The following is a 25,906-nucleotide window of genomic DNA, read 5'->3' as shown; positions in this document are numbered from 1 at the left end:
GTTATTTACTAAACACGAGTGTTATTGCTGTTATTGCTGCTGCTCTTATTATTGAGATGGAGTTTTGCTCTTGTAACCCAGGCTGGATTGCAATGGCATAATCTCAGTTAACTATAACCTCCATCTCCTGGGTTCAAATGATTCTCTTGCCTCAGTCTCCCAAGTAGCTGGGATTACAGGCGCCTGCTACCATGTCTAGCTAATTTTTGTGTTTTTAGTAGAGACAGGGTTTTTATCATTTTGGCCAGGTCGGTCTTGAACTCCTGACCTTAGGTGATCTGCCTGCCTTGGTCTCCCAAAGTGTTGGGATTACAAGGCATGCGCTACCATGCCCAGTCTTGCTGCTATTGACTTTTTATTTTCTTTCTCATTTGCAGAAAGGAAATAAAACTATGAACTAGGATTAGGATTGTTCTGAGATTTTAATGAGTTAATCTGTGCAAAGATCTTTTTTTTTTTTTTTTTTTGAAACAGAGTATCGCTCTATAGCCCAGGCTGGAGTACAGTGGCATGATCTCTGCTCACTGCAGCCTCTGCTTCCTGGGTCCTGGTTCAAGCAATTATTCTGCCTCGGTCTCCCTAGTAGCTGAAATTACAGGCACACGCCACCACACCTGGCTAATTTTTGTATTTTTAGTAGAGACGGGGTTTCACGTTGTCGGCCAGGATGGTCTCAGACTCCTGACCTTGTGGTCTGCCTGCCTCAGCCTTCCAAAGTGTTGGGATTACAGGTGTGAGCCACCATGCCCAGCCCATGCAAAGATTTTCTAACAGTGCCAGGCAAATTGTGCCTGGCACTGTTAACGGGAGTGTTAAGTATGCTGTTATTTATTATCATTACACGAAAGGATCTTTAGAGGAAACTTACAAACACCCATATTAGAAAATGACCTTTTCAAAATGTATACTGTTAATGACAAAGCTAGGACCTGGTCTCAAAACGATATAGGTATGTGATTATTTCCTCTCCAGGTATGTGGAAGGATTTGGACACTTGCTTTTTACTTGTTAAAAACTCCCAAAATTGATCATTTAGCTATAAATGATGCTTTGGTTATTTGGTTGGTTATTTCTACCTGCATTAATTACTATATTGATGTGTTATCAGAAGCCAAGCTCTGGAAAACGGGTATTTTTAGTGGCTAGAGGTTGCAGTTACTTCTCTTGCCACTGGATGGTGCTTCTGCAACATCATTAAGGTAAATAAGGTAGCTGATACTGTTTTTCTCTTGACCAGCTAAAAATTGAAATACTCTTGAGCTGGGCCCTAAGAATCTGTAAAAAGTGAGAATTTCCTTTAGTGTGTTTTTATGTAAGCAAAACCAAAAAAGGAATCACTGGATCAAACTCTGTAATTTCTGTGCTAATTTAGCAATTTATAATGTTGCAGGAGAGTCTGATTATTTCTTCTGGCAGAATTTCAGAGGGTGATAGATTTTTCTAGCATCTCTTGTTAGAGGAACTGTTGACTTTCCTCTCATCTCTAAATTTTATCATAAGCTTTTTCACTCTGTTTATCTTCAGTTTTACTCTCCGCCACTCCTCCCAAGAGCAAGTCTTGCTCTGTCACCCAGGCTGGAGTGCAGTGGCGTGATCTCAGCTCACTGCAACCTCCGCCTCCGGGGTTTAAGTGATCCTCCTGTTTCAGCCTCCCGAGTAGCTGGGATTACAGGTAACCACCACCATGCCTAGCTAATTTTTGTATTTTTAGTAGAGACGGGGTTTTACCATGTTGGCTAGGCTGAACTCCTGACGTCGTGATCTGCCTGCCTTGGCCTCCCAAAGTGCTGGGATTACAGGTGTGAACCACCTCGCTTGGCCTGTCTTCAGTTTTTCTTAGGTGTTTGCATGTGGTTATATATGGCGGAGGAGGGTGGAAAGTACCTGCTAATATAACAATGGTATATACTTGGAAAAAGTTTAGCATTTTAAAAATTGTGTTTGAATGTGACTACAGGAGAAAGACTGAAGGGAATAAGAATGGAGAGGGGGCTTGGGGCCATGCTCAGAAATATATTTATTTGTAGAGAGTGATGATTGAGGCTGGACTCCATGGGTCATGCCTGTAATCCCAGCATGTTGGGAGGCCAAGGCTGGCAGATCATTTGAAGTCAGGAGTTTGAGACCAGTCTGGCCAAAATGGTGAAACTCAGTCTTTATCAACAACACAAAAATTAGCTGGGCATAGTGGTGGGTACCTGTAATCCCAGCTACTCGGGAGGCTGAGGCAGGAGAATCTCTTGAACCCAGGAGGTGGAGGTTGCAGTGAGCAGAGATTGTGCCACTGCATTCCAGCCTGGGAGACAAAGCCCATCTCAAAAAAAAAAAAGAAGTGATGGATTGAGTTCAAGTTGTTAAGTAGTGGAGAGAATGCATTTGTAAACATACCCCCTTCTCTGTTAACCTAATTTTTATTTCTATGAATAGGTACATATTTTTAAAAGTCATACTACTTTCAGGGCTGTGACAGTGAAGCAGCAACTGCCACAACAAATCCTAGCCCCGTATGCACCTGTGCCTTACCTTTCTCAAACATTTTTGGCTTTTTCTTTTGTTATTCAATTCCTATTCTCTAGTCATATGTTTCTAAACTTTAAAAAAACCTAGTCTTAAAAGCACTCTTTTTGTTATGGAAGATGAGAATTTAATAATCTTACACCACCAGATATTCCTGGTACCTCTTCCTTCATCATTTCAGTTAGTAATAACAAATATTTTGTTTAACTGCTAAGCCAAGTAGTGTACTATAATTGCATTTCCCTTTTTGTACAACTTTTAAATTTTATTTTAGTTTACAGTTATTTGTTACATTTGCCTAGGTTTCAAGACACTGTCTTTTCTTTATCTCATGTGGAATTGTTAGATCCTTTTGTTTTTCAAACAGATTCTGCTAATATTATTTCCTCCTTCTCACCCTCAGGAAACATACCTCCTGGAACTTTTCTGTTCTGAACTAGTTGCCCTCTAGGCCAGTGTGGTCTGCCCTTTACTTCACACTGTTGAATGGATTTCATTTCTTCTTTGTTGGTTTGGTAAAGCTATCTCTTAGCATTATCTTAGAAAAGATGCTTGGGAGCTAAATATTTTGAGATCTTTTGTGTCTGGGGATGCCTTTCATTCAGTTTTGGCTGGATATAGGTTGAAAGTATTTTTAAAAGATACTGTGCTTTTCCCTTCTGGATTCTAGTGTTGTTATTGAGAAGTTGAGAGTTGCTTGATCTTTTAATGTGGCCTAGTTTGTTTCTGTGTGTGCTTTTAGAAACTTTCTGGTATTCGAAATTTCACTGTGATGTACTTTGGTGTAACTTTTACGCTTATTGTTCGTCATGCTAGGTTCTTGGAGGGTCTTTGAGTTTAAAAGTAGATTCTTTTGGTTCTGCATTCTTGCATAATTTTTTTGATTATTTTCTATATGTTACTTTTTCTATTCTTTTTCAAACTTCTGTTAGATGTCAGACCTGGTTTGCTTTTCTAATTTGTTATGTCTTATATTGCTTCTGTTAATTTTTTTTGTTAATTGTTTTGATATCTGGCTGGACACAGTGGCTTGTGCCTGTAATAGCACTTTGAGAGGCCAAGGAGGGTGAATCACATAAGTCCGGGAGTTCGAGACTACCTCCTCAGCATGATGAAACCTCATCTCTACTAAAAATACAAGTTAGCTGGGCGTGGTGGCGTCCACTGTAGTCCCAGCTACTCTGGAGGCTGAAGTAGGAGAATGGTTTGAACCTGAGAGGTAGAGGTTGCAGTGAGCCGAAATCACACTACTGCACTCCAGCTTGGGCGACAGAGTAAGACCCTGTCTCTAAAAAAAAAAAAAGTTTTGCTATCTCATTGGAGCCTTTGGTCTGAGGCTCTAAAAAGCTGATTGAAAGCAGAGTAGAAAAGGGTGGGGCTTATCAAGTGATGTTTCAACTAAAGGGTGAAACATTTTTCTCAGGGAGTCTTTAATTTCTCCAGAAAACATCATTTATCTGTTTATTTGACAGATAACTTCTTTGAATGCCTGCTAAATATCAGGTATTGTTCTGGGTGCAGGGAATTTAACTCAGTTAAACAGATTAAAATCTCCCCTTCTGGGTCTCACAATTTGGTACCCTGAGACAGGTAACACAGAAGGTCAGGAAGAAGATTAGGAAGTGTTAAAAGACAGTGGATGGGGAACATGGAGAAATATTGCAGCTTAGGATAGTGTAGCTAGGGGAAAGAGCCATGATGGACAAGAAGGATAGTCAGAGGTTAGGGGAATAGTACCTTTGTGGAAAGGCAATGAGAAGCGAACCTGCCTGTTGTGTGCGTAGAGCCACAATAAGGAAGTCAATATAGTTAGCTAGATCAGAGTGATACCATGTAGAAAATGTTGAGGGCGGGGTAGAAAAGGGGAGGTAGGAGAATATATAGGGCCTTATTTATGGATTTAAAGAGTTTTCCTTTTAGTCTTTATGAGAGATGGGTTTTGGAGATAACTAATAAGCAGTTGGGTATCTTGGGTTTGGAGTTCAGGTGAGAGACCATCGGTGTATGTGGAATTTAAAGCCGTAAAACTAGGGAATGTGTCAAGATAGAAAAGAGAAGTCCACCTCAGTTTTTAGGGGTTAGTGAGATGAAGAGAAACCAGGCGTGAAGATTGATGAGTGGCTAGAAAGATAGGAAAGTCAGGAGTTTTCATGAAGAAAATAATGAAGAACTCCTTCAGCTACAGCTAGTAAGATCACATGAGGACCAGGCACGGTGGCTCATGCCTGTAATCCCAGAACTTTGGGAGGCCGAGGTGAGTGGATCACCTAAGGTCAGGAGTACGAGACCAGCCTAGCCAACATGGCTACTAAAAATATAAAAATTAGCCAGATGTGGTGTGCGCACAAGTAATCCCAGCTTCTCGGGAGGCTGAGACAGGAGAATCACTTGAACTTGGAAGGCAGAGGTTGCAGTGAGCTGAAGATGGTGCCACTGCATAAGACTCTGTCTCTGAAAAAAAAGGAAAAAAAAGATCAGATGAGGACATTGACTGTAGTGAGGGATTTGTGTGTGTGTGTGTGTGTGATTAACAACATCAAAGCCTGTTTGGAAAGGATTCAAGACGTGGGAGGAGAAAAAGTGGAGACAACATGTATAGGTAACTTTCAAGAAGTTTGATAAAAAGTGAAATGGAGAGGAAACTCGGTGAGGAAGGATCCTTAACCTCCAAATTAAAGAGGTTTAGTAGCAGAGCCTAGTAGTTGTGATTATTGACAAGATGAAGTTGTGAGGAAAACTCATGGAGTCCAAAATGAGGCTTCTATGTTGACCAGTTGGATTAAGTAGGTGCCTCGGCCACATGCGGTGGCTCACGCCTGTAATCTCAGCACTTTGGGAGGCCAAGGCACGTAGATCACCTGAGGTCAGGAGTTCGAGACCAGCCTGGCCAAACATGGTGAAACCCTGTCTCTTAAAAAAAAAATTAAAATAAAAAATAAAAAAATATTAAGTAGGTGCCTTAAAACAGCCCAAATTCTTAGACATTTTCCAGTGATGCCTGGAAAATGCCTTGGTTTTCATCCCAAGGGGGATTGTATCTTTATTTCATCTTTCTTCAGGCTAGTTTCCTGAAATAATATCAGTTGTCAGGCTCATCATTAAGATTAATGAATAAATTGTATGTGTGGCTAAAGTTGTTGGTCATGTTCCAAGTTAGTCTTGACAACCGGGTCATATTAGGATGATTTTCCGAGAAATTCTTAAAGGAAAACAAAATATGTTCAGACATAGACTCATGCCTGTTTATTAAAAAAATAATAATTTTTTAAAAAAGAAAAAGAAAATATGAGCTGTAGAAATAGGGTTAGGTTAATGGTGGGTAAATGGCCCTTTTTTCTTTTGTAAGAAACAATAGGGGCAAGCTGAAAGATTTCGACTGATTAAAAAGCAGACTGGCTCAAATTAAGAGGAGCAATAAGGTAAACCCAAGAGTTTGAAGGGGTAGGTGTATTATTGTAGGTTCTGGGGAATAACAAGTTTTGTTGAAGGTTGGTTTTAGACCATTTCTTGATGAGAGATTAGTTATGAAAAAGGAGATGCAGAGAAGAGGGAAGGTGTGGGCAAGAAACTCATTGAATCATTTTGTTTCTTGTTTTTACATGGTGGGCATTTCCCTTTCCCAGAACCTTTTCACAGAAGTTTATAGGCAAGGACTTTGTTTTCTTCTTTCTTCCCTGGATGCCCAGAATATTTGTATCAAAAATAATTCCTTCCCTAGAAAAATTTTTGAAGTCTTTATAAAGTTTTAATTATCAGTATATACTCTGATCATGGAAAGATGATGTCAGCAGTACACATCAAACCAATATTCGTTAGAAATACATAACAGGTTTTCATGATCTCATATATATATTTATATATATTTATGATTGTAGCACATATTTTCTTCTAAAGTTTGATTTACCTTTAGGTCTGTTTATGTGTTTTAGACAGATTGCATCATTAAATGTTCATTATCAGTTGAGGCTTACATAGATACCTCTTTAGTGTTTGTTCCACAGGCACAAAACTGAGTCTTGAAAGTTAAATGGAAGTTTACCAGGAAAAGAAAACTGCAATGAGGAGAGGATTTGGGAAGTAGCATATGCTAAGTGAGAGACATGAGAAAACATGATGAACAGGGATGTCATGTAGACTGAAGACTTTGATACTGAGATGCATTTTCACGATCTTATCCTGAAAGCCTAGAGAAAACAAATCAGCTTGTCATTTTCAAAACTTACTCTGGCTGTAATCTCAGTAAAAGGACAGCTTTTAAAGTCAAGCTTTATGAAAAATTTACTACCTTGTTTCCGTTTTTCTCATGTTTATTATTTTATTTTGAGACAGGGTGTTACTGTGTTGCCCAGGCTGGAGTGCAGTTGCATGATCACAGCTCACTGGAGCCTCAACCTCCTAGACTCAGGTGATCCTCCCATCGCAGCCTCCCAAGTACCTGGCAATACAGGTGTGCACCACCATATATGACTACTTTTTTGTAGAGATGAGGTTTTGCCATGTTGCTCAGGCTGGTCTTGAACTCCTAGACAAAAACGATTCTCCTACCTTGGCCTCCCAAAGTGCTAGGATTATAGGCATGAGCCACCACACCCAGCCTTTTCCCTTACTTAAAAAAAAAAAAAAAAAAAAAGCCCCCTTAATTATTTTATGTTATTTATTTTATTTTAATTTTTTGAGAGGGAGTTTCACTCTTGTCACCCAGGCTGGAGTGCAGTGGCATGGTCTTGACCTAGTGCAACTTCCGCCCTCCAAGTGAAAGTGATTCTCCTGTCTCAGCCTTCTGAGTAGCTGGGATTATGGGCACCCACCACCACGCCTGGCTGATTTTTGTATTTTTAATAGAAATGGAGGTTTCACCATGTTGGCCAGGCTGGTTTCAAACTCTTGACCTCACCCTCCTGCCTCTGCCTCCGAAAGTGCTGGCATTAGAGGCATGAGCCACTGCGCCTGGCCTTATTTTTAAATTTATTTTATATATATATATATATATTTTTTTGGGACGGAGTCTCGCTTTCTTGCCCAGGCTGGAGTGCAGTGGTGCGATTTTGGCTTATTGCAGCCTCAGCCTCCCGAGTACCAGGGATTACAGGCACATGCCACCATGCCTGGCTAATTTTTGTATTTTTAGTAGAGATGGAGTTTCACCCCATTGGCCAGGCTAGTCTTGAACTCCTGACCTCAAATGATATGCCCACCTCGACCTCCCAAAGTGCTGGGATTACAGGTGTGAGCCACTGTGCCTGGCCACACCCTGTTAGTAATTTTAATCATGTTAAGTAATTATTTTATCATCTGAAAATTTGGGAGTTCAGTGGTCTTTGTTGATTAGTCAAAGTGGGTAAGTTTTATGTGGTATTTAATGTTTCTTAATTTTGTATTGTTAGCTAGTATTCAATAGAGTTTTATTTGTGGGAATCCTGTAGGGTCTGATGAAAGGATTTTTACCTTCAGACAGTTTTTACATTTGTTGTTAATAGCCAAGGATTATTTTTTATATATTTGGATTGTCAAATCTGAACCATGAGGCCTGATATCAGACGCTTCCTTATGATCTCCCTTTGCCAGTGAATAGTTGTGTTTTGTTTTTTTCCCCAGGCAGCTGTCACTAAGATTGTAGTTCTTTTCTAGGTTTCAGGCAAGGATCTTGGTTCCAGCTGCTTAAAGGCTCCAGACCTGGACCTTCTGTTGTGTTCTCAGTATGATTGTTAAAAATGCAAACTCAGGTTGGACACAGTGGCTCACACCTGTAATCCCAGCACCTTGGGAGGCTAGGGCAGGAGGATCACTTGAGCCCAGGAGTTGGAGCAACAACCTGGTCAACACAGCAAGGTGTTGTCTCTACAAAAAATACAAGAATTAGCTGGACAGAATGGCACACACCTGTAGTCCCAGCTACTTAGGAGGCTGCGGTGGGAGGATCACCTGGGTGCAGAAGGTTGAGGCTGCAGTGAACCATGACTGTGCCACTGCACTCCATCCTGGGTGACAGAGGGACAGCCTGCCTCCAAAAAACAAAACAAAGCAAAAAGCAAGCTCTTTGGTTAATGTTCTCCACAGCCCTGCCACCACCAAAGTGCAAGTAAAGCCTGTTTATCTGCTCTGGTTTTCAGTTTTGTCTTTATTTTGGGCGTATAGCAGTTTCTCTTGGAAAAATTTAATGACAGTGTGCTTGATACATGAAACATTTCTGGATGTTTTGTAGTGAAATAAATTTCAGTTTATTGGGACTGCTCTATTACTGGGATTTGATAACACAGATTTGTCTGCAGATTTACTTAGTATTCATTTTATAAACAGACGTTAGCCCTTTCTTTCACTTTGCTTTTTGCTTTTTACTCTACTTACTGCCTTCAAGTCAAATGGACTATTCCTGTCATTCATAAGATGATGCAGTCACAGAGCAGCTTCAGAATACTCATGTAGAAAATACAAGGATGTATGCCAGAACTTGAGTATGTTTGTGGAGTCCTTGCCATAGTGATGAATAAATGAAGAATGAATCTTCTAGTAATGTTTAGTTTGCAGCTTATGCCTTTTTCAGGATTGACTTTGTTTTGAAGGTACCTTTTTCTAGTAACTTTTTTCTACTCTGTCAAATAAGCCCCATGGGGACTGCTTTTTAAAACTTGGCTTTTTTGATCTTTGGAACATAGTTTAAGAATTACTGACTTAGGCCAGGCGCTGTGGCTCACACCTGTAATCCCAGCACTTTGGGAGGCCAAGGCGGGAGGTTCACGAGGTCCGGAGATCGAGACCATCCTGGCTAACACAGTGAAACCCCGTCTCTACTAAAAATACAAAAAATTAGCTGGGTGTGGTGGTGGGCACCTGTAGTTCCAGCTACTGAGGAGGCTGAGGCAGGAGAGTTGCTTGAACCTGGGAGGCAGAGGTTGCTGTGAGCCAAAATCACACCACTGCACTCCAGGCTGGGCGACAGAGCAAGACTTCATCTCAAAAAAAAAAAAGACACTGACTTAACCTATTCTTTTGGCATTTGTCTCCTTCTGAAACAATGCTTGCATTTTGTTATAGTTTTATTTCCTAATGTGAAATTTTAGTGTAATACTAGGAATTTCTCTCTAAAACACTGCTTTAGCTGTATCCTACAAATTTTGAAATTATGTTCTCATTTTAATTCATTTCAGAAATTTTCTAATTTTCACTATAATTTCTTTTTGACCCATGAATTTTCAAATATTTGACAATTTTCCAAGATGTCTTTCTGTTACTTGATTTCCAGTTCAGTTTTGGTGTGGACAGAAAACATACTTTGGGTAGGTGCAGTGGCTTATACCTGTAATACTAGGGCCTTGGGAAGCCAAGGCCAGTGGCTCACTTTGAGCTCAGGAGTTCGAGACCAGTCTGGGCAACATGGCGAGATCCTGTCCTACAAAAAAATACAAAAGTTAGCTAGGCATGGTGGCTCGCCCCGGTGTTCCCAGCTGCTTGGGAGGCTGAGATAGGAGAATCACTTAAGCTGGGACGTGGAGGTTGCAGTGAGCTGAGATCATGCCACTTTACTCTGGGTGACAGAGTGAGACCTTGTCTCAAAAAAAAAAAAAAACCAGAAAATGAAAATGTACTTTGTATGACTTCAATACTCTTTGTTTGTTTTTGAGATGGAGTCTGGCTTTGTCGACCAGGCTGGTGTGCAGTGGCATGATCTCAGCTCACTTCACCTCTGCCTCCCGGGTTCAAGCAATTCTCCTGCTTCAGCCTCCTGAGTAGCTTGGATGACTAGCATGCACCACCACCATGCTCAATTAATTTTTTAATTTTTCTTTTTTTTTTTTGGAGACAGAATTTTGATCTTGTTGCCCAGGCTGGAGTGCAATGGCTTGATCTCAGCCCACCACAACCTCTGCTTCCCAGGTTCAAGCAGTTCTCCTGCCTCAATCTCCCAAGTAGCTGGGATTACAGGCATGTGCCACCATGCCTGGCTAATTTTGTATTTCTTTAGTAGAGATGGGGTTTCTCCATGTTGGCCAGGCTGGTCTTGAATTCCTAACCTCAGGTGATCCTCCTGCCTCGACCTCCCAAAGTGCTCGGATTACAGGCGTGACCCTACTGTGCCTGGCGACTTCAATACTTTAAAATGTGTTGAAACTTTTTTTGCGACTCTTATGTTTTATCTTGGTACATGTTCAGTCTGCACTTGAAAAGGGTATATATTTTGTTGCTGTTGGGTGGAAATTTCTGTATATGTCAGTTATGCCAAATTGGTTAATATAGTGTGGTTTAAGTCTTATGTATCATTGATTTTTCTGTCTACTTTAAAAAATCTGTTTTTGAGGGAAGGGATGTTAAAGTCTCCACCTATAATTGTAAGTTTATCTATTTTCTTTTTGCAGCTCTATTAATTTTTGCTTCATGCTAAACATTTGTATTTTTATCCCTTCCTAAAGAATATACTGTTTAAAAAAAAAAAAAAAAAAAAAACTTTTATCATTGTGAAATGACTATCCTGCTAGTTTTCTTTTATTCTACAAGTTAGTGAAGGCAATATTTTTTTCCCCACTAGGAAACATGTTTTTATTCTTTTGCATTAGAATGTTAGGTATTTAAAATTTTACTTTATTTCCTAATTTGTCAGAACTCTTTCTTTTTTCTTTTTTCTTTTTTTCTTTCTTTTTTTTTTTTTTTTTGAGACAGGGTCTCGTTCTGTTGCCCAGGCTAAAGTGCAGTGGCGCAGTTAAAGGCTCGCTGCACCCTCTACCCCCTGGGTTCAAGGGGTTCTTCCACCTCAGCCTCCTCAGTAGCTAGGACTACAGGCATGTGCCACTATGCCTGGCTAATTTTTGTATTTTTAGTAGAGATGGGGTTTCACCATGTGCCCAGGCTGGTCTTGAACTCCTGGGCTCATGCCATCTGCCTGCCTCAGCCTCTCAAAGTGCTGGGATTAGAGACATGAGCCACCACGCCCAGCCCAAAACTTGGTCTTTCTGTATCTGTTTTTCTTACTATCCTGGATCTTGTATTTCTCAGGTTTAAAATTGGATATATTTGCTCAGTGTTGCATACTTGGTGAATATCTGGAATCAAACACAGACAAGTTTAAAAGGTGTGAGCCTTTTTACTGTGATTAATTTTAGTATAGCCAAATGTAAAGCCACAGTTAAACAGTTTACCTTTTTTCTGCATTGTAGGAATAGACTTCAAGATTAAAACAGTTGAGTTACAAGGAAAGAAGATCAAGCTACAGATATGGTAAGTGATGCTAATTTACTTTACATAGCAGAATGCTAAGTTCCTTAAGGTTTCATAGTGAAATTCTTTTTTGTCACAGGTTTAGATTCTACGAGACTTTCCTTTTTAAAGGAGGCAAGCAGGTGACCTTTTTGTGCAGTGAAAACCATTGCATGAACTTAAGTCCATCAGATCTAATAATCTTTTCTACTTACTGTATGAACTTTTGTAAGTTACATACTCATTGTTAGGTTTTTATCTTTCATATGTAAAGGGGGATAGTAACACTTATCTCAGTGGATTGTTATAAGGGTTACATGAAATAATCTTTGTAAAGTTTTTAGTGACATGCTTTGTGAAAATATTTGTTTAATAGGTTTTTAACTTTTTATGGGCATTATTTTTATTAGTTTGTATTAGGTTTGCCTGAAGAAGTACAAAAAATTATTTGAATTTGTATTTGTCTGACTCATAGAATTTTGAATTATAACAATATTTTCCAACAAATATTGTGTTTTATTTGTATTATGTATATTAACCCATTAATTATTAACAAGGGCCCTGTGAAATCTGTCTTATATCTTTTGAGAAAACAGCTTTATTGAGGTATAACTGACAGAAAAAGTGCACATAAAGTGTACAATTTGATAAGTTTTGACATGTTTAAACCTCTAAAACCATCACCACAGTCAAGATAATGAACAGATTTGTCACTTCAAAAGTTTCCTCAAGCCTCTTTGTGATCCTTTGTAATCCCTTCTTCCCTACTACCCCTGGGTCCCCAGGCAGCTACTGTGCTTTCTTGTCACTATATTTCTAATACTAGATATAAACGGATGGTTTGTTTTCCCTTTGTCTTTTTGAGGGGAGTAGAGTCAGCCTTCTTTCACTCATCATAATTATTTTGGAAATGATCCATATGTTTATTACTTTTTATTGCTTAGTACTATTTCATTAAGATACACAACTTGTTTGTTCAGCATAAAGCTGCTCTGAGTCTTTGTATAGGCATATACTTTCTTTTCTCTTGGATTATTCCTATTTTACAGATAATCAAACAGACGTACTTTGAGATAATTTAACCAAGGTCTTAGAGCATATTCGTGGCAGAGCTGGGATGCATACTTGCTGGGATTACAGACGTGAGCCACTGCTCCGGGCCCATTTTTTGTTCTTCATTGCCTGTCAGCAATTGTGCTGAGCCAAATGTGGTGACTCAATTGTGGAGGCAGGAGGATCTCTTGAGACCAGCCCGAAACATAGTGAGACCCCTATCTATATTAAAAAAAAAAAAAAAAAAAATGAATTTTCATGTTTTCTCAATGGGGTTTTTTGTTTTGTTTTTTTCTGTGATAGGACCTGTTATATGATAGTTAGAATGAGTGATACATATAGAGTACTTTAGAACAGTGTCTGACACATTATTAACGTTCAGTAAATCATAGCTACTGTTATTTTGGGGTCTCCCATTATGAGGTTAGAATGCTAAGTATATTATTTTAGGGTATGAGCAGAGGAGGCAGTTAGCAAAGGACATTGCAAAGCCATAACTGGAGACTTAGAATGAGAATGAGGAGAACTCTGTCCCAGAATCTAATAGAAGACCGTTCTGAACATTAGGTATTCCCTTTTAAAGGAAGCTAATAGTTAGAAATTGAATATGTTTAACCAAAATGTCTCTGTTACCTGATGTTGCAATTAGAAATTCCTTTATGTGTAACATTCTTTTAATATAAATTTAAATAGAATTTAGATATCTTTAAGTGTTTTCCTAAAACTAGTAGTTCTCTTTGAAACAAAACCCACTTGATGATCATTGATTTTTGTTTACTTTAGCTGAGAAATAACTCAGCAAATGACCTGTGGCTCATACTGTTTCATTATAATTAAAGTTGATCTCAGAGGAAGGATGTCAACTATTTATTCTGAATTTCAAATAGGTGCCCCCCTCATCCATGTCTGACCTTCGTTCTAAGTGGTGACCTTAGTTCCAAGCCCTGACTAGCTCTGCCATGCTGATTGGCTCTCTTAACTGTGTTCCTTTGTATGTATACTTCAAGCTACCGATTTTCAAGCTTTTTGACAGTAAGAGATACATTGTGGCTGGGTATACATATACATGTATATGTGAGTGTATATATAACAAACAATATTTTCTTAAAATATATTTTACATAAGGCCTTTGACCTACAAATTTATCCTGTTCCTCCATCTGTTCTTCCTCTTCCACAAACTTTCTCTTATTCTGTTCCTTGACCTTGTAGATTTATATATTTCCCCCTTATCATTTTAGTCTGGTGGTGTTTTTTTTTTTTTTTTTTTTAAGATAGAATCTTGCTTTGTCACTCAGGTTGGAGTGCAGTGGCATGATCTCAGCTCATTACAACCTCTGCCTTCCGGGTTCAAGTGATTCTTGTGCCTCAGTCTCCCAGGTAGCTCGGATTAGGGCGTGCATCACCACACCCAGCTAATTTTTATTTATTTATTTTTTTTGAGACAGAGTCTCACTCAAGCACCAGGCTGGAGTGCAGTGGTGCAACCTCCACCTCCCAGGTTCAAGCAATTCTCCTGCCTTTGCCTCCCAAGTAGCTGGGACTACAGGCGTGTACCACCATGCCCAGCTAATTTTTTTTGTATTTTTAGTAGAGATGGGATTTTACCATGTTGACCAGGATGATCTCGATCTCTTGACCTCATGATCCACCCGCTTCAGCCCCCCAAAGTGCTGGGATTACAGGTGTGAGCCACCATACCTGCCCTAAGTTTTATATTTTTAATAGAGATGGTGTTCACCATTTTGGCCAGGCTGGTCTTAAACTCCTGACCTCCAGTGATCTGCCAGCCTCAGCCTCCCAAAATGCTGAGATTACAGGCATGCGCTACTACACCCGGACCCATTTTAATTTTTAGCTAGCTTTTAGACTTTTAGAAGTAAAGAGTAACAGACCAGAGTTGGTGGCTCACACCTGTAACCCCAACACTTTGGGAGGGCAAGGCAAGTGGATCATTTAAGACCAGCCTGAGCATTGTGTTGAAATCTCATCTCTACAAAAAATACAGAAATTAGCTGGGTATGGTGGCATGTGCCCCTGAAGTCCCAGCTATTTGAGGACTGAGGCAAGAGGATCGCTTGAGCCCAGGAGGTTGAGACTGTGATGAGACATGTTGACACCACTGTACAGCCTGGGTGACAAAGTGAGATCCTGTCTCCAAAAAGAAAAGAAATAAATAAACAGTAATGATTGATGCTTGTTTTTAAAGAGAGCCTTTCCTAAAAGATGCTCTAGTGTGACCTTCAAGATTAATCTGTAAAAGATTTCTATTGTACCTATGAAACTCAAGAATAGTACAGAAACAGTAACATTTCCAATTTAAAGTTGTTTAATTTTTAGACATTATTTATAAATAGAACCTCTGTGAGATAAAACACTTTTCTACATGCTAACATGCCAGGAAGAAAGAAGCCATGCAGCTCAAGGTTAAGAGATCTGAGATATCTGGAGTAATTTAAGAAGGCTTTTAGCATGAAAAAGCTCATTACCCATAACTTATGTTACACTGAAATTCAAAACATCATCCTCAGCTTTAATGCTTTGCCTCCAGTTGTTACTGAAAAGTACAGTGATTTTTTAAATCTCACTAGTTCAAATAAATACATTAAGATTCTCTTTTGTAGCATGAAAATTCCTATTCTGTCATTAAATATTAGTTTTGGAAACTTTCTTAAATTTGTGCTTAAGCTTTTCCTCTTTTTCTTTATTTTAATGATCTTCATGTCTTGCTTTCATTCCAGGAAATCCATGGTATACAACACCCTCTGTTCTTTAATGTTTTAATTCGTTCATCTTCCAGAATCACTAATACCCAATTATCCTCCCTATTTTTATATGATCTCCCATTTGATTTTTTTTTTTTAACATTCTAGATCCCATTTTTATTTATATGTTTCAAACTTTTTTGTTTTGTTTTTTTGAGATGGAGTCTTGCTCTGTCACCGAGGCTGGAGTGCAGTGGCGAGATTTCAGCTCGCTGCAACCTCCTCCTCCTGGGTTCTTGGAATTCTCCTGCCTCAGCCTCCTGAGTAGCTGGGCCTATAGGCACACAACCCCACGCCTGGCTAATTTTTTGTATTTTAGTAGAGATGGGGTTTCACCATGTTGTCCAGGCTGGTCTCGAACTCCTGAGCTCAGGCAATCCGGTCACCTTGGCCTCCCAAAGTGCTAGGATTATAGGTGTGAGCCACCGCGCCCGGCCTGTTGCAAACTTTTTTACTTTTTAGTGTGACTGTATCTATCCCACAAAATAGCCGGGCTTATTGATTTTAAATTATCCTGCCAGACTCTCATTATACCAGCCCCTACCAGTTGTTAAGGCAATCAACAATTTATTTCCAACAAGGGAACAGGGTCCTTGCCTCACTATTTCTAGGCTACATGATGCTCCTCTGCCCAGGGCTAAAAATAGCCACAGCTGCTTGTTTATTGGTCACATTATTTTTAGGTTTGCATATACACATATGCCTAAATCTAATCCAGCCCAGCAGGTCAAATCCAATAAACAAAAGGAAGTGGTAAATATCTGAAGGGACAGTTAAACATTGTACATCTTCACAGTATCTTTTTATGTCACTATAATACAGGTTTCTAAGCCTGTTTTCAAAACTACTCTCTTCTGTTTTTAAATTTTTTTCCCTGCCAGTCTACTTAGATCAAGTTTCTGAAATTACAAAACAATGACAGTAGAATTTTCCTCACTTAAAGTAATAAATAGCCGAGAATTGCTGTGAAATCCTACTTTTCCCACTGACATACTATAAAAAAGAAGTGATATGTTCCTAGGAGTTAAAAAGATATGTTTCCTTAACTGTTAATACCACACTTGGGGTCAGGTAAGCTGTGTACTCTGGCTGTTATTATGACAGTTATTTTTGGTCTGGGCACTGACAAAACCAGGAGAGGCCAGAGGCGAAATCAATCTGCTTTGCAAGACAGAGATCCCAAATTTCATAACTCTGTGTTTTTTGGTAAAATAATGAAGTTAGACTGGGCGTGGTGGTTCATGCCTGTAATCCAAGCACTTTGGAGGCCAAGGCGGGCGGATCACCTGAGGTCGAGAGTTCAAGACCAGCCTGACCAACATGGTGAAACCCCGTCTGGGAAAAAAAAAAAATGAAGTTATTCCTTACTTTATAAATTAGGATGTTAAATTTCTCATGTTGAGTTTTATTTTAAGCAGACCTGGATTTCTTCAGAGATACACAATTTGTCTATACCCAAAATACCATGAACTTGTTATGTTTTTTTCAAGAAAATGGTTTTTGTTTGTTTGTTTGTTTTTCCAAAAATAGCCTGGCACCTGCCCTGTCAGAGCTTATACCCATGGGGACAGGAACAAACAAGTAAATAAATATATAATCACAAATTGTGATAAATGCTGGCAAGGTGAATAGGACAAAGTGATGTAGAATGGGGGTAAGGATGAGGGAGGAAGTGATTTAGATAGAATGATCAGGGAGGTCCTCTCTATAGAAGTGAAATTTAAGATAAGAAGTTGAGAGATGAACAGAAAGCAACCAAAGTCATTTAGTCAATAAATGTTTATTGAGTATGTATTTGTCAGATGTTATTTGGTGGTAGGAATATAAGCATAAATCAGACATACAGGAGCCCTGCCTGCAAAAGCTTACATTTCAGTGAGTTAAGTCTAGATCTTACTATACTTTTTACCATGTTGCCCAGGCCGGATCTGCTTCCTTTTTCAAAGAGTCTGAATTAATTAACTTTATTTTTCTTTTTTTTTTTTTTTTTTTTTTTTGTTTTGTTTTGTTTTGTTTTTGAGACGGAGTTTCACTCTTGCTACCCAGGCTGGAGTGCAATGGCGCGATCTCGGCTCACCGCAACCTCCGCCTCCTGGGTTCAGGCAATTCTCCTGCCTCAGCCTCCTGAGTAGCTGGGATTACAGGCACGTGCCACCATGCCCAGCTAATGTTTTGTATTTTTAGTAGAGACGGGGTTTCAGCATGTTGACCAGGATGGTCTCGATCTCTCGACCTCGTGATCCACCCGCCTCGGCCTCCCAAAGTGCTGGGATTACAAGCTTGAGCCACCGCGCCCGGCCAATTAACTTTATTTTTCTTGTATAAAAGCACTACATAACAGCCACAGCTGGAGCCTGTGCCTTCTTCATGGAGATTCTGGTATGGGTCTTACAAGATGGTCAGTGAATTACTGATAGGGAGACTCATTGAACATGTTGTCTTTCTTGAGGTATTGGGAATGAGATAGCTGTAGGTCTTGAAGATTCTATTAAAGGTGACCTTGGCAAAGGTGCCTAGGGTAGCAGTGCAGCTCCTGGTGGAGGTGTAGCAGTCATTGATACGGGCCATCAGCAGCAGCTTCTTGGGCTTAGGGGCTGACAGTGCCTCTAGGGGACTGGGATGAGGCCACCAGCACAGTGCTGCAGTGGTTACCTTGCAAGAGACTGTGGGTCTTGCTGATCTTGATCCCCAGGTAGCTTCGCTGCACACGGGAAATGGAGAGGTTGGCCCATATATGGTGACCCTGGAGATGGCAGGGACTACTTCCTTGAAACACCTAACATAGACACTGATGTGACTCTTGTCCCTGACTGTGACAGATGCCTTGACCCTGATCCACTGGCCAGCACAGGTCTCTTTTTGCATGGGCATAATCTTCAAAACCTCATCTTTGAGTACTTTTTTAGGAAAAAATGAGCAATCTCAGGCTCACTGATAGGCAGGGAGAAGAGAGAGATTTCCTCCAGGAACTTGATTGTTATGTCTATCAGGTGGCCCACCTTGGTGACAGGGAGCTATCCCTTGTCCTTGTCTCCTTGAGCTCCCAGACCTTGGTGACATCCTGGCCCAGTCACCACTCCTGAAGCTTCCCAGTCCAGGGCCCCTAGCAGTGGCAGGATCTTAATCTCTTTTCTTGCTCTACTTTTTGTTTCCTTGACACTTATAATCCTCTGATATTCCATAATGTTTCACTTATTTGTTGTCTATCTTCAGTAAAATATAAACTTTGTTACAGCAGGACTTTTTATTTCATTTATGGCTTTATCTCCAGTGCCTAGAATAATGTCTAGCATGTAGTACTTGCTTAATAATATTAATAGAATGAAAGAGTGGGATATTGTCTTATTTTCTTATTTTAAAGGGTGGATTCATGTACTTTGAGATGAAATGAGCAAATCATAGGGCTGTGATTTTCATAAGGAGATTAAAAAGTCTAAGTCTTTCACTTAGCTAAAAACCATTTTATTTTACTTATATAGAAGTAGGCTACAGGCAAAGCCAGTGTTTTCCTTGTGAGGCAGCTGTAAGTACTGCTTAAGCACAGATAAATATTAACTTGAGAGCTCTTAATACCATAGAGCATCTATCTGCAAAGATGGTCTTGACTTAGAGCATTGTTAGGACATCTTAAAAACATAGAATTAAATTTTGAGTTTCATGGTGACATTATTGTAGCTCTGCATATTTTTCTGGAAAATATTTCTTATTGTTTGTTATCCCTCCTTATTGTTTATAAGTGAAAAAAAAAAAAAAAAAAAAAAAAACCAAGAGCAACAGCTAAGGTCCAAGGAAGTTAAGTACATTCATGATCACTAAGCCGGGAGAGGTAGAACCTGACGATAAACTTAGGCCAAACCCCAAACCTATGTTCTGTGTATGTTCTTGTATAATGCCCAACATATAGTAGACATTCAGTTAATATTTGGATTGATGGATAAATGAGTAGATGGCAAATGTGTGAACATTCTAAGAGCATTTAAGATATGAAAAGATCGAGAATCCAATCATATTCAGGGAATGGGAACAGATCTTGCAGAAGTTCTCAGTAGTAACAAACTTAAGAATTTAAAAATGGTTTCTAGTGATTAGCGAAAAGAGTACTTCAAAATGATAGAGGCTAGAGAAAGGTTTAAAATACTGTAAGGCTTTGTAATCCTCAGAATAAAGAGTCTGGAATTGATTCTGGTTATAATGAGTTTTTATTGGACATTTTCTGTTTTTACTTTTATTTTTGTGGAAAGCCTAGTCATATTTTCAGTTTGTTTTGTAGTTAACTTTTTGATCATAATTCACATACCATACAATATACCCATTTAAAACAATTTAATAGTTTTTAGAATATTCACAAATTTGTACAGTTGTTATTACCATTTGAGAACATTTTTATCTCCCCTGAAAAGAAACCCCATCCCTGTCACTCTTTATCCTCCCAACCTCCTGGCCAGGAAAACCACTAATCAGTTTTTTCCCTATTACATTTCTTATTCTGGACATTTCAAATATATGGAATCATGTAATATATGGTCTTTTGTGACTAGTTTCTTTCACTTAGCATGAAGTTATTGGGGTTTGTCTGTATTGTACATTAATCAGTACTTCATTCTTTTTTTATAGCTGAATAATATTCCATTGTACAGATATACCACATTTTATTTATTCATTGATTAGTTGATAGACCTTTCAGTTGTTTCTACTTTTTGGCTATTATGAATAATGTTCTGTGAACATTCACATCTGTGTTTCTGTGTGGACGTACAAGTTTTCATTTATTTTGGGTATATACCTAGAATTGTTGTATCATACGGTAGCTCCATGTTGAACATTTTGAGGAACTACCTGACTGTTTTCTAACATGACTGCATCATTTTACATTGTCACCAGCAGCATATGAGGGTTCCAGTTTCTCTACATCCTTACCAATGTGTATTATTGTCTTTTGGGTCATAGCCATCCTGTGGTGGTGGGGAGCTAGGTTTGTATCTTACTGTGGTTTTTATTTGCATTTCACTAATGACTAAGGATGTTGAATAGCTTAAATGTTTATTGGCCATTTGTGTATCTTTAAATAAATGTCTGTTTAGATCTTTTGTCCATTTTTAAGTTTGATCATTTATCCTTTTATTGTTGAGTTGCAAGTTCTTTGAATATTCTGCATACACAAGTCCCATATCGGACAGTTTGCAAATAATTTCTTCCATTCTGTGAGTTGTCTTTTCACTTTGTTGGTAGTGTCCACTGAAATACAAGTTTTTAATTTTTCGTGTCCCAGTTACCTGTTTTTTCTTGCTTTGGCTACATGTTTAATAAACAATTGTCAAATCGACGATTTGAAGATGACCCCATATGTTTTCTTCTAAGAGTTTTTATAGTTCAGCTCTTGGATTTAGGTCTTGATCTATTTTGAGTTAATTTTTATATATGGTATGGGGTAGAAGGTCCAGCTTCATCCTTTGACATGGATATATTCAGTTGTTTCAGCACCATTTGTTGGAAAGCCTGTTTTTTCTCAATGAAAGTATTAGAAGTTTTAAGCAGAAAAATAGGATCAAATGTATGTTTAAAGAAGATCACTCTGGCCGCTGTGTGGAGAATGGCAGTCCATCATCTTTGAATCTTAGAATGCCAACAAAAGGTTCTGTGAACAAGCAACCAGTGACTTAGAATGAAGACCACCAGGAACTTATCCAAAGACGCGTGATAATAAAGTGTTAAAAGAAGAAAATGCAGTAGGCCGAGCACAGTGGCTCACAGCTGAAATCCCAGCCCTTTGGAAGGCTGAGTCAGGCAAATCACCTGTGGTCAGGAGTTCAAGAGCAGCCTGGTCAACATGGTGAAATCTCGTCTCTACTAAAAATATAAAAATTAGCTGGGCGTGGTGACACACACTTGGGATCCCAGCTACTTGGGAGGCTAAGTCACGAGCATAACTTGAACCCGGGAGGTGAAGACTACAGTAAGCCGAGATTGTGCTACTGCACTCCCTGAGACTCTGTCTTAGGAAAAAAGAGAGAGAGAGAATGTAGTCAACTGTGTAGCATCCTGCTTAGTGATTAAGATGCAGTCATTCAGTGCATAATGATATTTCAACACAATGGTTGTCCCATTGATATTACATTACATTTTTACTGTACCTTTTCAAGATATATTTAGATGTTTAGATACACAAATACTTATTGTGTTACAGTTGCCTACTGTATTCAGTATAGTCACATACTCTACACGTTTATAGCCTAGGAGCAATATACTATACCATATACTATACGTATATTGTAGGCTATAATAATTTAGGTTTGTATAAGTACACTCTATGATGTGTGCACAATGATTACATTGTCTAATGATGCATTTCTCAGAACATATCCCTGTCATTAATAGGCACATAATATATAAAAAGGAAGTAGCTATTGGATTTAGTATCCAGGTTATTGGATGGAGACCTTCTGAAAAGGAGTTTTGGTAGAGTAATCAGTATTAACAATCCTATTAGAATTAGTTAAGGACTGAAAATGGGAAAACAGCAACTAGAGAAAACTCTTTAAAGAAATTTGCTGGGAAGATTTTTGTGTAAATATAGACAAGCTTCTCCTAATATTTATATGGGAAGGCTAGGATAGCTAAAACAATTTTGACGAAGTAAAGTAAGTGGAAAAAATCAGTCTATCTGGTTATTTAGCCTCAGTAATGAAGACAGTATGGTAATAGAGGAGGCCTAGACACATAGGAGATTAGAAGAGAAAAAGAACCCAGACATAGATTGAACTGTGGTATGGCCTGCAGATTTTTAACAGAGGTATGAAAGCAATTCAGTAGGGGAAGGTTATTACTTCGGTATTACCAGCAAATGGTACTAGAGCAGTGGACATTCATAGGCAAAACTGTAAACCCCTACTTAAAATTCACAGTTTGTGCTGAAATTAACTCAAAATAAACCATCAGTTTAATAAAACCATAAGGCGGCTGGGCACAGTGGCTCATGCTCGTAACCCCAACAGTTTGGGAGGCTGAGGCAGGCAGATCATCTGAGGTCAAGAGTTCAAGATCAGCCTGGCCAACATGGCAAAACCCCGTCTCTACTAAAAATACAAAAATTATCCAGTATGGTGGCTTGTGCCTGTAATCTCAGCTACTCAGGAGGCTGAGGCAGGAGAATCTCTTGAACCCAGAAGGCAGAGGTTGGAAGAGCTGAGATCATGCCACTGCACTTCAACCTGGGCGACAGAGGAAGACTCCATCTAAAAAAAAAAAAAAAAAAATATATATATATATATATATATATATATATATATATATATATAGAAGAAAAATCCTTGGAACATAAGACTAGGTGAAGAGGCTGGGCACAGTGGATCACTTGAGGTCAGGAGTTCGAGACCAGCCTGGCCAACATGGCAAAAACCCATCTCTGCCAAAAATAAAAAATTAGCTGGGTGTTGTGGTAAGTGCCTGTAATCTCAGCTACTCGGGAGGCTGAGGCAGGAGAATCACTTGAACCCAGTAGATGGAGGTTGCAGTGAGATGAGATCTAGCCTGGGAGACAGAGTGAGACCCTATTTAAAAAAAAAAAAAAACTAGGTGAAGATTTCTTAGACAAAGCACTAAACACATTAAATAATGAGAAAAATAGTATTATTTACATTTCTGTCTTATAAGTGAGGTTATCTTTACAACATTTTGTAAATGATTCTAAACGTAAATGTGGAGTATGGTATAGTTCTCTAATGTTCTAAAAATTCTTCCTGATTTTGTATTGCATTATGAAACTAAATTATTAAATAAAATTGAATTTCAAGAGTTTTTATGGTGTTTGCTAGTGCTTATTCAATAACCTTGAGTTTTATGTGTCACTTCCTACTGTTTTCCCTTTCGGATTTTTATCCAATATTGGTAGGTTATTAATTTCCTTCAACTAAAAAGTTTTTATATATACTTAGGAAAAACTAATTATTTATTCTTGTTTTGTTCTTTATGTGTAATGTGGTAATATCAAAATGCTTAATAGAAATTATTGGCTGTTTATTTCAGGGATACAGCAGGCCAGGAGCGATTTCACACCATCACAACCTCCTACTACAGAGGAGCAATGGGTATCATGCTAGTATATGACATCACCAATGGTAAAAGTTTTGAAAACATCAGCAAATGGCTTAGAAACATAGATGAGGTAAGACTAGAAATTGTATAAACCCTTCATGAACACACATTTGTGTGCTTGGTTAGGAAGAATAAATATTCCAGTTGATCTTCATGATATAATGTACTGTTGAAGTCATTATTATTGAAGTATTTTTACTTTCTAAAAGTTAATATTGACTGGGTGCAGTGGTTCACACCAGTAATTCCAGCACTTTGGGAGGCTCATGCAGGAGGATCACCTGAGGTCAGGAGATTGAGGTCAGCCTGGCCAACATGGTGAAACCCTGTCCCTACTAAAAATTACAAAAATTAGCTGGACATGGTGGCATGTGCCTGTAGTCCCAGCTTCTGGAGAGGCTGAAGTAGGAGAATCGCTTTAACCTGGGAGGCAGACACTTGCAGTGAGCTGAGATTGCACCACTGCGTTCTAGCCTGGGCAACAGAGCAAGACTCCGTCTCACACACACAAAAAAAGTTAATGTTATTATTTGCCTACCTTTTTCTTAAGTTTTTGGGAGGTCTATCTAGAGCCCCATTAAAGACATTACTAAATTACTTCAAAACTCTATATATCCATCTTATTAGATGACCCCAGGCCGGGCGCGGTGGCTCAAGCCTGTAATCCCAGCACTTTGGGAGGCCGAGGTGGGTAGATCACAAGGTCAAGAGATCGAGACCATCCTGGTCAACGTGGTGAAACCCTGTCTCTACTAAAAATATGAAAAAATTAGCTGGGCATGGTGGCGTGTGCCTGTAATCCCAGCTACTCAGGAGGCTGAGGCAGGAGAATTGCCTGAACCCAGGAGGTGGAGGTTGCGGTGAGCCAAGATCGCGCCATTGCACTCCAGCCTGGGTAACAAGAGCGAAACTCCGTCTCAACAAAAAAAAAGATGACCCCAAATAGATGCTACCAGTGGGTTTACAGTGACTTTCTGGAAATGACTTTTCTTTTCTTTTTTTTCCCTCTCCTTACCACTAGACCACCAGGAAGAATTTTTTCTTAATAAATTTTTATTGAATGAATGAAATGTTCAGCAATTTTTTAAGACTTTATTTTTCATGTTATAGGAATAAAATACTGTTTCTAGGCATTTTGAAATATGTGGATTACTAATACAGTAAAAACCTAACTAAGAAAATAGTTCCATTGCATGTGAAGATGTTGGGGTTTTTTTGTTTTTTGATTTTTGGTGTTTTTTTTGAGGTAATCTTACTTCATCACCCAGGCTGAAGTACAGTGGCATGATCTTGGCTCACTGCAACCTCTGCCTCCTGGGTTCAAGTGATTCTGTGTCTCCCTGTTCTGAGTAGCTGGAATTACAGGTGTGTGTCACCACACCCAGCTAAGTTTTATATTTGTAGTAGAGACGGAGTCTTGCCACCTTGGCCAGTCTGGTCTTGAACTCCTGGCTTCGAGTGATCTGCTCAAAGTGCTGGGATTGCAGGGGCACCCAGCCTGATGTTGCTTTTTATAAGTTAAAACTATGTATCGAAGGATGTTTGTTTCTTTGCTACAGCATAGGGGGCTTCTTGTTAAAGAGTTTTTTTCCATGCCTATTGCTACCTTCTAGGCTTTGAATTTCATTAAGAGTAACTCTTTGAAGCAAGTTTTGGCCAAACACACCAAGTCTTAAACCAATATTAGACCCAAGATAATACCCTTAATGGTAGCAGTCTTAAGGACTCATTACTACTTTTTTTGTTGCTACAATAAATCTTTAGGAAAAGCCTATTATTGTGTAATAATTATTTAAAGATACACAAATCTTACAAAAAGCTTTATTTTGATTTCCTTATTCTTTATTATTCAGGTAAGTAGTCTGTAGTAAGAGCAGTTTAAAGAGTTTGCAGTGCATTTCCAACAACCATCGATTCTCTGATTCTACCACATGAACTGGTCCTCCTTTTTAATTCTATTCTGACACTAACCACTCTGACTTACTGTCAGACTCCACAAGTTTGAGGACTCAGTCCACAAGACTGCCCTCACTTGCAACACCATTTGCTAGTCCTGGGTCCCCAGGCTTACCCACATTTCTGTCTTCTGTCCAAGTTGGCTATAGATTTTGGAAATGCCACTCCAAGTGATCATTTGCTAGAGCGAGTCTTAGAACTCAGGAATATACTATGCTTAGCATTACCATTTTATTATAAAATATACAACTTGTGAACAGATAAATGGAAGAAGGGCATATGCAGGGAGTTGGGGCAGGGCTCCAGAGCTTCCATGCCCTCTCCGGATACGCTACCTCT

General features: G+C 39.1%; 1 protein-coding gene across 1 annotated transcript in view; it reads left to right on the top strand.

Annotated features, from left to right (window-relative positions):
- The window catches only part of RAB10 (RAB10, member RAS oncogene family), an 89,767-nt gene that overhangs the window by 43,926 nt on the left and 19,935 nt on the right, over positions 1 to 25,906 (top strand). Inside the window, exons 2-3 of the mRNA XM_003935270.4 lie at positions 11,664 to 11,724; positions 23,543 to 23,681. Of these exons, the coding sequence (XP_003935319.1) occupies positions 11,664 to 11,724; positions 23,543 to 23,681 (200 nt within the window). The remainder of the gene's footprint in view (positions 1 to 11,663; positions 11,725 to 23,542; positions 23,682 to 25,906) is intronic.

This window comes from Saimiri boliviensis, chromosome 1, assembly GCF_048565385.1.
Source record: "Saimiri boliviensis isolate mSaiBol1 chromosome 1, mSaiBol1.pri, whole genome shotgun sequence".
Lineage (NCBI taxonomy): Eukaryota > Metazoa > Chordata > Mammalia > Primates > Cebidae > Saimiri > Saimiri boliviensis.
Note: the sequence above shows the minus strand (reverse complement) of the source record. Positions and strands in the feature narration are given on the sequence as shown.